The sequence below is a fragment of the Chrysemys picta genome, chromosome 1, assembly GCF_011386835.1.
Source record: "Chrysemys picta bellii isolate R12L10 chromosome 1, ASM1138683v2, whole genome shotgun sequence".
NCBI lineage: Eukaryota > Metazoa > Chordata > Testudines > Emydidae > Chrysemys > Chrysemys picta.
In genome coordinates, this window is record NC_088791.1 from 103,193,019 (window position 1) to 103,205,992 (window position 12,974).

At 44.5% G+C, this 12,974-nt stretch overlaps 1 protein-coding gene across 9 annotated transcripts in view; it reads left to right on the forward strand.

Moving 5' to 3' along the window:
• HIPK2 (homeodomain interacting protein kinase 2) overlaps positions 1-12,974 on the forward strand; it is a 201,101-nt gene that overhangs the window by 179,112 nt on the left and 9,015 nt on the right. For 7 of the 9 annotated variants that reach the window (XM_005296408.5, XM_065565575.1, XM_042851603.2 and 4 more), the window contains 3 exons: positions 4,662-4,909; positions 5,941-6,101; positions 9,072-9,796. In XM_005296408.5, coding sequence (XP_005296465.2) covers positions 4,662-4,909; positions 5,941-6,101; positions 9,072-9,539 — 877 coding nt within the window. In that variant the 3' untranslated portion in view covers positions 9,540-9,796. Of the gene's footprint in view, positions 1-4,661; positions 4,910-5,940; positions 6,102-9,071; positions 9,797-12,974 lie in introns of those variants that run through there. The other 2 variants (XM_005296409.5, XM_065565588.1) reach the window with 1 other exon arrangement.

Below are 12,974 nucleotides of genomic sequence, written 5' to 3' on the forward strand. Positions count from 1 at the left end.
AGCCACAGCTCCACTCTGCCCCCTGCTCCACCTTCATTCCCTCTCCACCCCCAGCATATCCCAGCTTCACCTCTAGCCCCAGCTCCTTCCTCCCTCATCCCCAGTTCTGCCCCCAGCCCCACCTTCAGCCCAGGTTCCACTGCTGAGGAAGCCTTGGCAGTGCAGTAATGGAGGGGGGGAGGCGCAGACAGATTCTGTTACTGGTAAGGGGGGAGCACAACTGGAAAAGTTTGCGCACCACTGCCCCAGGGCCAGATCACAACACCATTTGGCCAGGCCGCCCCTCCATCTGGCTTCATACCTTCTCCCATTGCACCAAGCGTCTTCCCTTTCCTCCTTCAAATCCCGTCTGAAACCCCACAAGCCTTGCTATGCTGATCTCCTCTTGGAAAAGGGGCCCAGTTCTTTCTCTCAGCTGCACCCAGGCCATTTTGATGGAAGTCACCAGAAGCTGTCCATGCATGTTTGAGAGCACAGACATGCGCAGTGCCTCCAGACCTCTTGGACGTGAACTGTTCTGTGGTCTGAGTTGATCTCAAGCTCCATAGGGCAGGGCACTTGTCTTTCTATGCACCTGGTAAAAACACTAGGCATACATGTAGAGATTTATAATTAATAAAGAATAATCATCTTAAAAGGCATTTTTTGCAGATGCTACTCTAAGAGCAGCTTAACAGTGCAGCTTGGAGTCCTGGCTGCAGAATGGATACTTCGTTAATCTGTAAGGGTGGACTGCCACCCCTCTCGAGACTGCATGCATGAGCTACTATGACTGCAGCAGGGAGAGCTGCTGTCCAGGCAGCAGCCATGAATATACGCAGGTGTAATAAGAAGGGTGCAGGCCACATCACTGTTTTTAACGATGTTTCTGAATAACCTGGAACTTCCACAGAAAGCTGCAGCTGTGCTAGAGAAATACAGAAAGCCTGCCAAGTAGGCTACCTTAGCGCCGTGTGACAGGATGCAGAGGCCCCTCTTTCAGTGAGCCGGGAATTAACACCCCTTCCCAGATTCACATAGGTCTGCCAGGTCTAGTCCTGTAACACAGCAGGCCATGGACTGAATGCCCATATCAGACTCTCATGGGAAATCAGAAGGGAGAATAACCACTTGCTAGTTGGAAGGCTTTGAGAAGGGAGAGCTCCTGTGTGGCTTTGGTTTCAGGGTGGAATTTTCAAAAGGCCCGTTGAAGTAGATGCCTGACTTTAAGCCTGAGAGTAGTCCCGTTGAAATCAATTTATTTTCAGTGCAAGTTGGGAAGCTAACTCACTTAGATGCTTTTGAAAATCCCATCCTCAATCTCTTTGGCCCCACTTCAGAAAGGTACTTAAGCGGGTACCTAGTTGTAAATATATGAGTTGTCCTATTTGGCTTCTCTGTTCTCTAGGGAGAGATGTACGGGCTCTAACACTGATTATAGTTATTAACTTTTATAAAGAAAATCAACTTGGATTTTCAGTGGGACTACTCATTTTCTTAAAGTTAGGCACCTTGCTGAATGGTTAGGCCATGATCCTGGAAATATTTATGTATGTGCTTAACATTACTACCTGGAGTCGGCCCATTAATTACATTGGCACTACTATTAGTAGTTAAGCAGATGCATAAGTATTGGCAGGACTGGAGCTTTAGTCTTGCTCAGTTCCCCATCTGTAAAATGAAGATCATAATACTCCTCCCTCTCTTTAGAGGGCTGGGGTTTTGTTCATTTTATATGTTTGATTTCTAGTGCACTTGATTTTCTTATTGTAACCAACGCACCTTGAGGAGGAAAACTTTGCTGATGAAAGCACAGTTCTTTCCTTGATGATGCCAGCTTACCTCCTGTAGCAAAAGAAAATAACTAAACATTGTCGTTGTTGTTGTTATTTGTAATAGGAAGAGGCTGGTGGCCCCAGCCCTGTTCTGCTCGGCAACGTACAAACATCTAACAACAAGATGACCCTGCCTTCAAGATCTCTCAATCAAAATGGCATAAAATATGAAAATTCTAGAATAATAAAACACCCAGATTTCATGTCTAGGAAAAAGTGCTCTTCCACTCCCACAGCTGAGCCCCTTGCATACCAAGTATCAGCCAGGAACAAATGTTTACAGCTCAGCCTCTAAGCCCCGTATGTAAGGCAGAGGCTATAAAAGAAACGCAGTCAGAACCTTATCAGTTGTCAGAGAACAGTTCAGTGACTTCATTTTTCTTTATAAAAGGTAATAACACTCAGTGTTAGAGAACATACGTCTCTCCGTCTCAGGCAGAAGAGGGCAGTTGCAAAGGGCAAATATTACAGTACTCGTAAATGTGAAATTACGGCATTTCTATTAGGCAGATGGAATATTGATGGCAGAGTCATTTTTATCAGCTTAACATTCTTTCTTGCAGCACCATATCAAAACTGTTACATCTTCCTTCAAATAAGGCAGTTGTCATTCTAAGACACGCCATTATTCTCTCCATTTCAAACACAGCACCCTGTCCGTCTCGTGATGGAAGAGGGGATTAAATTGAAGAATAGAACAGTCTGTTACTGCAAGCCCTTTAAAAGAAGTCCTTTACTCGTGGGAGGAGTGGATTCAATTCGGTGCTCTGCTCCAGGCTTCCTCTGTGATCACTTAATCTCCCTGAGCCTCAGTTCCCCATCTGTACAATGGAGTCACCATTCCTCCCACCCTTTATCTGGCTTGTCTATTTAAATTGTGGCACCTTAGAGACGAACACATTTATTTGAGCATAAGCTTTCATGGGCTACAGCCCTCTTCATCCAATGAAGTGGGCTGTAGCCTACGAAAGCTTATGCTCAAATAAATGTGTTCGTCTCTAAGGTGCCACAAGTACTCCTGTTCTTTTTGTGGCTACAGACTGACACGGCTGCTACTCTGAAATCTATTTAAATTGTAAGTGCAGAACAGGGACTGTCACTATGTATTTTGTACGGTGCCTAGAACACTGAGGCTCTAATCTAGGTCTGGGCTTCCTATGTGCTCCTGTAATAATCATAAAGCCTTTGAAATCTGTGGAGCTCCCGGAGTAAGGATTATTCGCCCGAGAAAGCGTTGCAGAATCAGGCACTGGAGAAGTTGGTTTTTAAAGCAGCACATTAGTGGACATTTCAAGTGAAGGACAAAAAATGAAATAAAAGCTTTTCAATCCCAAGAAGCAAGGGGAAAGCTGGACAGTTGCCACCCAGGAAGGCTGCTGGAAAGGCTCTTTATCAGGGAAATGTGGTGAAATCAATAATGCTGCTGAAGAGGCAGAGCTCACTTTTTCTTGCACTGTAAAAAAATAATAATAATAATAAATGCACAAATAAATAAAAATTGCCTGAAATGCAAACTGGTCTGGAGGTCTGCAACATTTGCCTACATTAACTTGGATAGCTAGTAATGCTGAGATGAGGGCAAAATGCCCACCAGTGGCTGAATCCAGAATAATTAGATCCTCTCTTGAGTTAACGACATGTCGGAGGGAAGGAATTGAACTGAGCCTCAATGGGGAAGGGAATAAAGGGGGAAAAAAGAGTGGCGCTCAAGAGGTTAAGAGATGTACTGTTATTTCTATATGGTGTTTTTGTTCCTGTTGGGACTGTTTCCACTACTGAGTCTAATTACTTAGCTCTTTATGCGCTATCCATTTCTTTTCATCATTTTAAAAACTTCAGTTGCCATAACAACATAATGCAATCAGTGAAACATAGCAGCTATTTTCTGTAGTCAAGGTCTGTGCGCTGTCAAGGATATGAGCCATTTAAGCAAATCTTCCCCCTCTCTCCCATCCCCCACCTCTCTCTCTCTTTTCGCTAAACAAGCTCATAATGGGAAGGATAAACCATCAGGAATAATTAGACACAGTAGTGGAGCGAATCCCAACAGCGCGGGTGCAGTCTAGCCTAATGAACTTCTAGCAATAATCCTGGAAATGTTGATGTTGATGTTCCTTTTTAATCACTTCTTTGATGCCATAGATAGATTAGGTGCAGCAGGACCTCGGTAATTCGCATTAATGTCAGGAGACCTGTTGCGAATTACTGAATGTTGCAAATTAACAAGTAAGAGAATAAAACCCAAGGATTCTGCATAGCAAATAGACATTGTTGATTTTCTTCAGCTGTCCTTTCATTTCTAGTATTTATGAATATATATGCTCGATAGTGCATTAGTAAATATAATGTATATTTTGTAAAAATGGAATTTGAATCATATGAAACCTCGCTGTAACATCTATTATTAAATCTTTGCTGGGGGAGAGGGGAGACGCTGCATTTTTGTGTGAGTGGTAAGAAATGCAACTTAGTGTAGTGTGCTCTGCTGAGCTTCTCCTGCCGAGAGATAGTAAATAGCTTGGAAATAAGTCGAGCAATCTGTCTGAGCACTATTCTAAGCTGTGCATGTAAGGTCAATTATAAGATCCCTGCTCCGGATTTTACTCAGTCCTTGCTCAGACAAAACTCACGTGACTTCAATGAGGGTTTGCCTGAATAGTAAAAAGTGAGTTTAGGAGCACAGGATTTGGCTTAGATGGCCCTGATCTGGCAAAGCACTGAAGCACGTGCTTAACTTTAAGCCTGCGAGCACCCCCATTGTTAAGGAGCAGGCTGAGGATGGAATGGAATGTTGGTATTCAGACAGTTCTTGCCTATTCACTATCTTCCATGTTGTTTGATTTTCAGCACCCTATCCAAGCAAAGAAAAAACGTCATCAGCTGTGTCACAGTGCACGATTCGCCCTACTCCGATTCCTCCAGCAACAACAGCCCCTATTCAGTGCAACACCGTGGGGCACACAATAATGGGAACACCTATGATACAAAAGGGGTACCAGAGACCCACTGCAGCGGGAACCCCCGAACTATAATCGTGCCACCGCTGAAAACCCAAGCCAGTGAGGTGTTGGTAGAATGCGATAGCCTGGTACCAGGTAAATTGCACCTCTTCCCTCAAGAAAATAATAAGAAATAAACATCCATCTTGGAAGAATCTCACTCTTCAGGTTCTTTAAAAAATAGATGCTGTGCGCCTTCTCTCCCCCAGCAAACCTTGCACAGCTGTTCTTGGGAGGCGTCGTGCATTATTAACGTGTTGCACGGAGGCATGTCAGTGTAGCTGGGAGTCATAAGGGCTAAGTTTTTTCTCAGTTACATCAGTGATCACCCGAGAGCAGAATTTGGCCCCTCCTGCAGACATTGATATCAGGTCCTCCTGCAGACATTGATATCACCAGCTTGAGCTGCCATGTAAGGTTATATATTTACTTTAAAATGGGCAAGAGTTACTTAGCTTGAAAGCCCTGTTTTTCATCCAAACCTGCTAATGTTTCTGGGGTAACAGGCTCCCCTGGACTGGGTGTGTCAGGTTTGCTCACCCACCTTTGGAGCCTCCACTGTTCTGGAAAACACACCGGTTAAAAAAGGGCCCTCTTCTGCAGTTCCCACCTGCAGCGCTGGGTTCTGCGCTGTGTGATTGTCCTTTTGTTTCATACATTGCAGTTGCGAGATTGTGCACCAAGGCTCAGAGCGTGGGCTCTCCCTTGTTCTCCCTCCCTATTCACAGTGAGGATGGCCAGGCTAAGGGCTTTCCTTGCTCTGCATTCCAGGCCTCTATCTTTTCCTTTCTCTCCTTAGCATCTGCCCACTCGCTTCCTGCCGTTCCCCAAGCAGAACACTTTCTGGCACTTATGAGGGTTCTGTAAACCAGCCTCCAGACCCAGTTAGTGATTCACATAGAGGAGTTTGTATTGTTGCCTTGGGGGCAACTGGCAGGCCCATGTTTGTGAGCTCCCAGAGGTACTGTTAGGTAAGTACCTTCCTATAGCTAGGAGGAGCCATTTCTAATGCACCCTTTCTTATGTGTCTCCTTCCACAAGCCACCCAGAGGCGATTCAGTGAGGGAAGGGTTGGTTAGATGATGTAAGACATTAGTTAAGAACACGTGTTTTCTTTCCTGTCACAGTCACCACCAGTCATCACTCATCCTCCTACAAGTCCAAGTCCTCCAACATCGTGACCTCCACCAGCGGTCACTCTTCAGGGAGCTCGTCTGGAGCCATTGCCTATAGGCAGCAGCGGCCAGGACCACATTTCCAGCAGCAGCAGCCTCTTAATCTCAGCCAGGTAAGCAACCTGGGAAGGAGGCAGCAAGTAGGCCCCACAAAAATGTGCCATCTAATGTGTATTTTGACATAGCATCTTCCTTATGTAACCCACACTCACTCAGTGTAGTACTCTCTTGCCCTCTAGTGGTGAGTTACATCTTTCAGCACAGAGAAGAGGGGCTCATGCTTTTAGAACCAGAAGTCCACAGTTCAATTCCCACTGCTAACAAACCACGCAGGGTTGCACATACATTGCATGTACAAAGTATCTGAAAAGTCAAAACGTTTAACCTTGAGAGAAAAGAGAAGTAACGTAGACAGGCAGGTTTGTGTGCTGATTATAGGGGAGAATAGAGGGGGAGGGTATAAGAAAGGGGTGGGGATTCATCTCAATGATAGTCAAATGTCAAGACAAAGCCTTTTGAGTGAGGTTTGAAGGGAGGGTGTGACTGGCTGTCGGAATGGAAGACATTTCCAATCAGAGGTGACAAGTGGAGTGGGCATACAAATTGTGGCCAGCCAGAGATGTAATGTAGTCAGAAGTCCATTTCAAGATTGCTTAATCTGAACCAAGATTTAGGCAACCCCAGTTGGGTGACAGCAGGCTGCACCAGATGTGTTTCTGAGTCAGAGCCAGAGAAGCCCAGTGCTGCCCACCAGTTTCAGTAAGAATATTCTTTGTGTTTATTACATCTGAGACCCATCTCTTCTCTATTGTGAGGTAATGGCCGTCAGGAGGGGACAGCAAAGATGCCAAGATTTCAGGAGTGGGAAGCTCTGAGAACTCAGAGGGCAGTGTTGACTTTGATAGCGAGCTTAATAAAAGAGAAGCTGTTCAAAAAATGATAACATTTTCTGGCAAAACCCGTGTTTCAAAATTTAGCTGAACATTTGAAAAAAATTGACCATCTCTAAATTAAAAGTGAGTGAAACTGGTGAAAGGTGGAGATGATGGGATCCTGCTTCCAAGAATGAGAGTGTAGTTTGGCTGCAACATTCTGGACCTTAAAGATTACAAGGGGAGGATTTAGGAAAATGATAAAGGGGAACTGGAAAATAGAAGTAAGAAAGATGGGGCAGTGTCATTCTTGTTTGACAATTGTTTTCTAATCCCTGTTTTCTTGGTTATTTAATACTTTGACTGTCAGATTGCACAACAGTCATAACTGACTGAGGAAACACTTTGGCACCATCATGCAATGTAAGGAACCAGCTTAGAAAATCCCTAGTGTTTGGGAAGAACATATCTTCTCTCCTAAGGCAAGAACAGAAGTTACCTTTGTTCAAGAAGTTACAGATGATTACATGAAAGTCCTGAGAGAGGAAAGTCTTCAAGACTTGTTGGGGCCTGGGATTGCTGGGGGAGTATGTTAGGCTGCCAACCTAGGAAGTGAGAGCATCAAAGACCACCGTTATTAAATCAATACAACTGCCTCTGCCCATGCTGGACTCCAGGGCTTTCAGTTCAGCAGCTTTCATCAGTGTTAAATTCACTGTCAAATTTTAAAAAGGCTTGTCTAAGCCTAGCCATGGATCTCACAGCAGAAACTCTTACTGCATCTCTGTGATGCAAGGTTGTGGGAGTCTTCATGTTAGCTGCCCTCCCAGGCAATGAATGCAGTCCTGTAATGTTCTCTAGAGAGCTGCTGTGGTGGACCCATAGAACATAGGTTTTTGAGGGACCCTGTGCAGCCCTGCTGCTTCCAAGAGAAGTTTACTGTGACATTGAGGATTTGAGGAGGAGGGGAAAAACACATGGGAAATTGTGACCCCCAAACCCCTCAGAATCTCCTGATCCAGGTGTGTCCATTCTGGTTTACCAAGGAATGTCATGTGAGGTCTTAAAAGAAAGCCAGGATCATGATGGTCATTAATATTGTTGTGAAATGCATGTACAGACACTGTATAAGGAGTTATGTCCATATACTGGAAATATGTTCTGAAGTCTGTATCAGGGCAGATTTGACAGGTTTTCGGTCAGACAGAAGATGTTTATTGACTTATCTCTCTGTCTGCATGTAAATTAAGCATTGTAAGCCAACACAAAGGAAGCCCTATTTACATATGAAATCAGTGGGGTGACACATTGGAGAATAAGTCACAGGGGTTTATCCTGCCTCTGGGTAGAGACAATGAACTTTGGGAAGCATAAGGAGAAGGCTAGAAAGGTTAGCCTGTTAAATTTAATCTCTAGAAATCTGGTAGCCCTTTTGTTTCCATTATCCTTACTGTCTCTCGCTCTCGAATCTTTGATGATAACCTTACTATTGTTTTCTATACACATATCTCAATGTTGTGGTATTATACGAGGAGCTGATCCTGAATTTAGGGTTAAAAAAGAACTAGATAAGTTCATGGAGGATAGGTCCATCAATGGCTAGTAGCCAAGATGGCACGGATGGTGTCCCTAGCCTCGGTTTTGCCAGAAGCTGGGAATGGGCGACAGGGGATTGATCACTTGATGATTACCAGTTCTGTTCATCCCGTCTGAAGAACCGGGCGATAGCCACTGTCAGAAGATAGGATACTGGGCTACATGGACCTTTGGTCTAACCCAGTGTGGCCGTTCTTATGAGTTGAATTATTCAAGCTGGTGTGCACTCTGTTCTCTTGGGGACAGCAGACCTGGTATTTCTGTGGGTGTTCAGTGGAGAAGGGGCTGGACTCTACAGGGGAATGCTTCAAAGGGGCTCAGAGACTGGGGTGCCCCTATTGTTAATCTTCAAGGCAAAGGAAAGGCTGGCATAGCCCAGAGGAGAGTGCATGGATGGTGAACAGGCTGGAAGTTTGAGGGAGCAGACTCCCACTCAAGCATAAGAAGGTCTCCCCCCCTGGAGGCAAAGGGTTAACAAGGTGACTCTTACTCCTTGGTGCCCCGAGAACCATCACAGAAATCACTTTGGCTCTGGAAGGAGCTCACTCCAGGAGCTAGAGGAAAAGAACAACTTGTTGTCTTCTAACTGTCCTGTATTGTGCTCTCTTTGTGCAGGCCCAGCAGCACATCACGACTGATCGCACAGGGAGTCACCGGCGACAGCAAGCCTACATCACTCCAACAATAGCTCAGGCTCCGTACTCCTTCCCACACAATAGTCCCAGCCATGGTACGGTCCACCCCCACCTGGCTGCGGCAGCAGCGGCTCACCTCCCCACCCAGCCCCACCTCTACACATACACCGCCCCCGCTGCTCTGGGCTCCACAGGCACCGTTGCTCACCTGGTGGCCTCCCAAGGGTCTGCTCGTCATGCTGTGCAACACACCACTTATCCGGCCAGCATTGTCCACCAGGTTCCTGTCAGCATGGGCCCTCGGGTTCTGCCATCACCCACCATCCACCCAAGTCAGTACCAGGCTCAGTTTGCCCATCAGACCTATATCAGTGCTTCTCCCGCTTCCACAGTCTACACTGGATACCCGCTGAGCCCCACCAAGGTCAACCAGTACCCTTACATCTAAACACTGGAATGAGAGAGAGAGAGAGAGACCCGCAAAGAGGGAGTGAGGTGGCTGTTTTTATACTGAAGAACATGACAAACAATGCAATGGGAGGCTCACTTGAAACTTGAATGAAGGAGACTTTAAGGGAGAAATGAGAAAGGAAAGAAGGAAAGAACTAATTCTACACTTTTTATTTAAAAAAAAAAAAGAAAAAGGAAAAAAAAAGAATGAGAAAAATAAAAAAACACAAAATACAAAACCATTCTGCACCAAACTGGGGGGGGAGGGGGAACAGACGGACCCAAAGTGGGTCCTGTTTTTGGAGAACTTCACCAATAGACTTTTAAAGATTATTTTAATCTTATAATGAGCTACATTTAGGAATTTGTTGTCCAGAACACCTAAAACAAAATCCATTAGGTTTTTAACCCAGTAAATCTACGGATTAGGGATTTATCCAGAATTTCAAAGGGATAATGCCCCATTTTTGCACTGGTCTCTATAACCCAAAGGTGTGTGAGGTGTTTTCCATGGGGAAGGTAAAAGGAGGGGAGCGGACAGGGGTGGAGGAGTGGAAGGGAAGGAATTTTTTCCATCACTCTAAATTTCAGACCTAGCACTGATATGCTTAAAATGTGTACACACAAACAAGAATACGCACCATTTGTCAAGATCAGAAGCATTTGGGGCTATTTTTCCCTGTTTCTGAGCACCCTGGATAAATCCCTGAGAAATGTTATTCTTAAAAAATGTCTGTAATAGTGTATGTTGGATTTCAGTTTCTTTATTTTATTTTATTTGGAAATTTTCTTTTTAATCCCCAGCTCTTTTAGTGTAGGAGTATAAAATTTCTCTGGCCCCTTGGTAGAATGTAGCACTATACAGTACATACACCCTTTTTACTATATTATGTTGAACTTCAATGATACCAATAGACTATTCCTCAATGTGATTGCACAAAAACAAAACAACAACAACAAAAAGAAGAAAAAAAGATATAACATAGGCATGTAACAAATGTGATTGTCCAGGTATGTATGTGTGTGTATGTGTGTGTGCGTGCGCGCGTGCAGATGCTGCCTTCTCTCTGTGGTGTGTTCCTCAGCACAGCCATTACAACTGTCACAGTCTTAGTTTTACATCATTCCCTCGTAGTGCCTTACCGAACTACAGATGCGGCTTAAGGGTTTACTTCCACTGGTACGCCTAGAAACTGACTGAGGCTAGTCAGAATTTCATCTGAGCTCTTCTTCTTTTGCGGTGGTGTTGATTTTGTGGTGGTGTTGATTTTCTTCTTCTAGGTTATTTTTCCGCCCCTGTTGTTGCTCTTTAGTCATTTGCCGATGTGCAGGTGTCAGGAAGGCTTGTGGGGGCTGGAAGGACGTACCCCCAGATATCTGTTTAACAATATATGGGCTAGAAGTGACCAGATTGGTCATGAGACCCTAATGTAGCTTCCCAAAGGGTCAAAGGTTTTGTTTGTGGGTCTGTTTTTTTCCCCCTTTGGGAATAAAAAATGTCCCCATCAGAAGTTTAATTCTCATTCTGCTGTTTGCTAACATTCTTAGAGGATTAGAAGGACAGATTCCTCCCATCCTTGCTTTACAAACATCTAGAGTGTTATGTTGCCAGAGTACTATGTCAGAGAGAAGGGGGAGTGGAGATTTGATCCATCAGAGGGGGAATGCTTAAGGACACTTCTAGTAGAATTCCAAAGATGGGGAATAAAGAAAGCAAGAGAATGAGAGAATCAGTCTAGAGAGTCAAACTCAGGTTTCCTGAGTGAAAAGAGAAAATTTTGAGACATCAAGGCCCTACCCGTTGTAATGTAGTTCTGACCGTGTTTTTTCCCCTCCCTCATCCCATTTGTATAAAAGCTGTAGTAGAATGCTGTTTGAACTTGGTGAAAAAATTCTTGCTCTGGGTCCTCAGCACCAAAGGAACTCTAAACAGTCTTGTTTTCGGGTAGTTTCCAAAGAGATTTTCTTACAGCTGAGAGGGTTAAGAGGGAAAAGGCGATAAAAATGGGTGCACCATTGCATCAGTACTTAGAATTTCATATGTACTTGTGGGGGAGGGGAGAAGAGCCCAATAAGAAGAAGGTTTGGTGGCGTGTTCCCATCAAAGATTAGGTCTGCATGGCCATTCAGTGCCACTATAGAATCTACCTAAACCTAGCGCAAGGAGTGTTTCGAGGTTTACTGCAAGATGCTAGAAAATGGCAGGTCAACTGGCAGAGTGAAGAGGGATGGATCCCATGGATGGAGTTAAGGAAAAGGTCTCTCAAGAGAGAGAGAGAGAGAGAGAGAAACTGGCAAGAGACAAGCACAGCTGTAATATCTGATCATGAGCATTTGTCCAGCCTTGAAGAAGGAAGGGATCTCAATATGCATAGATTGGGCAAGATTATTTTATTTTGGGAAGCCATCAAGTATCCCTCATGTTTGCCATTTCAGATTCATGGGCTATCCTTGCACTGTTTTATTTTCTCATCTCTCCCTCGCTCCCACTAAATATAATGTAAATCAGGATCTGATTCTCAGCAGTCCATGCACCTTACATTCTTCCTTGAGAAAGACCACACTTTCCCATTTATCAAAGCCAGGAAATTCCCTATTCTCCCTGTACTTTTCCGTTGCATTCCTCTCATGTCCCATTGGTTCAGGTATGAAAGCGTCATGCTGCTTGTGTCATTAAAAGGAATAATATTGTTATTTTACTGTATGATTGTTCTGATTATTATTATTTTATTATATTTTACTCTGGGTTTTAATTGCACATGCATTCCTGCATCTTTGTGTTATTTTTCTCTTAGTATTATTATTGATGTTGTTGTTTTGTTAATTTTATTATGAATAGTTTCTCTTCATCAGTGGCATCAGAGGGGTCACTGTGTCTGTGAGAACTGCAGGAAGAGAGGAAGATAGTTTTGTTCTGAGAAGACAAACTGCAGAGAGCATAGAGGGGGCAGAGAAGGGACATGCCGTGAGGACGTGTCCTTTAGGGATGGACCATTATCCCCCATGGCACCCCTGCATTTCAGCACAATGCCAGAAACTTTCCCTTGGAGGCAGAGACCAAACAGCAACCTACGTCATTTTCTAGCAGCAGGGCTGGATTAAAAGAGCATGAGGGCCTGGGTCCATAAGGTCCAACTCACCATCACATTGTAGCAGCTAATGTTTGGTGAGGCACTTGTCTGAGTCCAAGACCAGGCCATGTCCCCATAAGCCCTTTAATTAACCCAAGCTGGGGCTAAGTATTAGAGCTCAGTTTCCCAGAGGGGAAAACAAATGGTTGGCTCCTCAGAAGGAGCCCTATATAGCCTCCAAGCTCTGAATGAGAGAACCCGAATGGAGGAAAGAATGTGACCCCCCAGTCCAGTCACTGGATAAACAACACTGGCAGACACTGAAGATATTAGCTTGTTAAAACTGAGCAGCAGGAATAGCA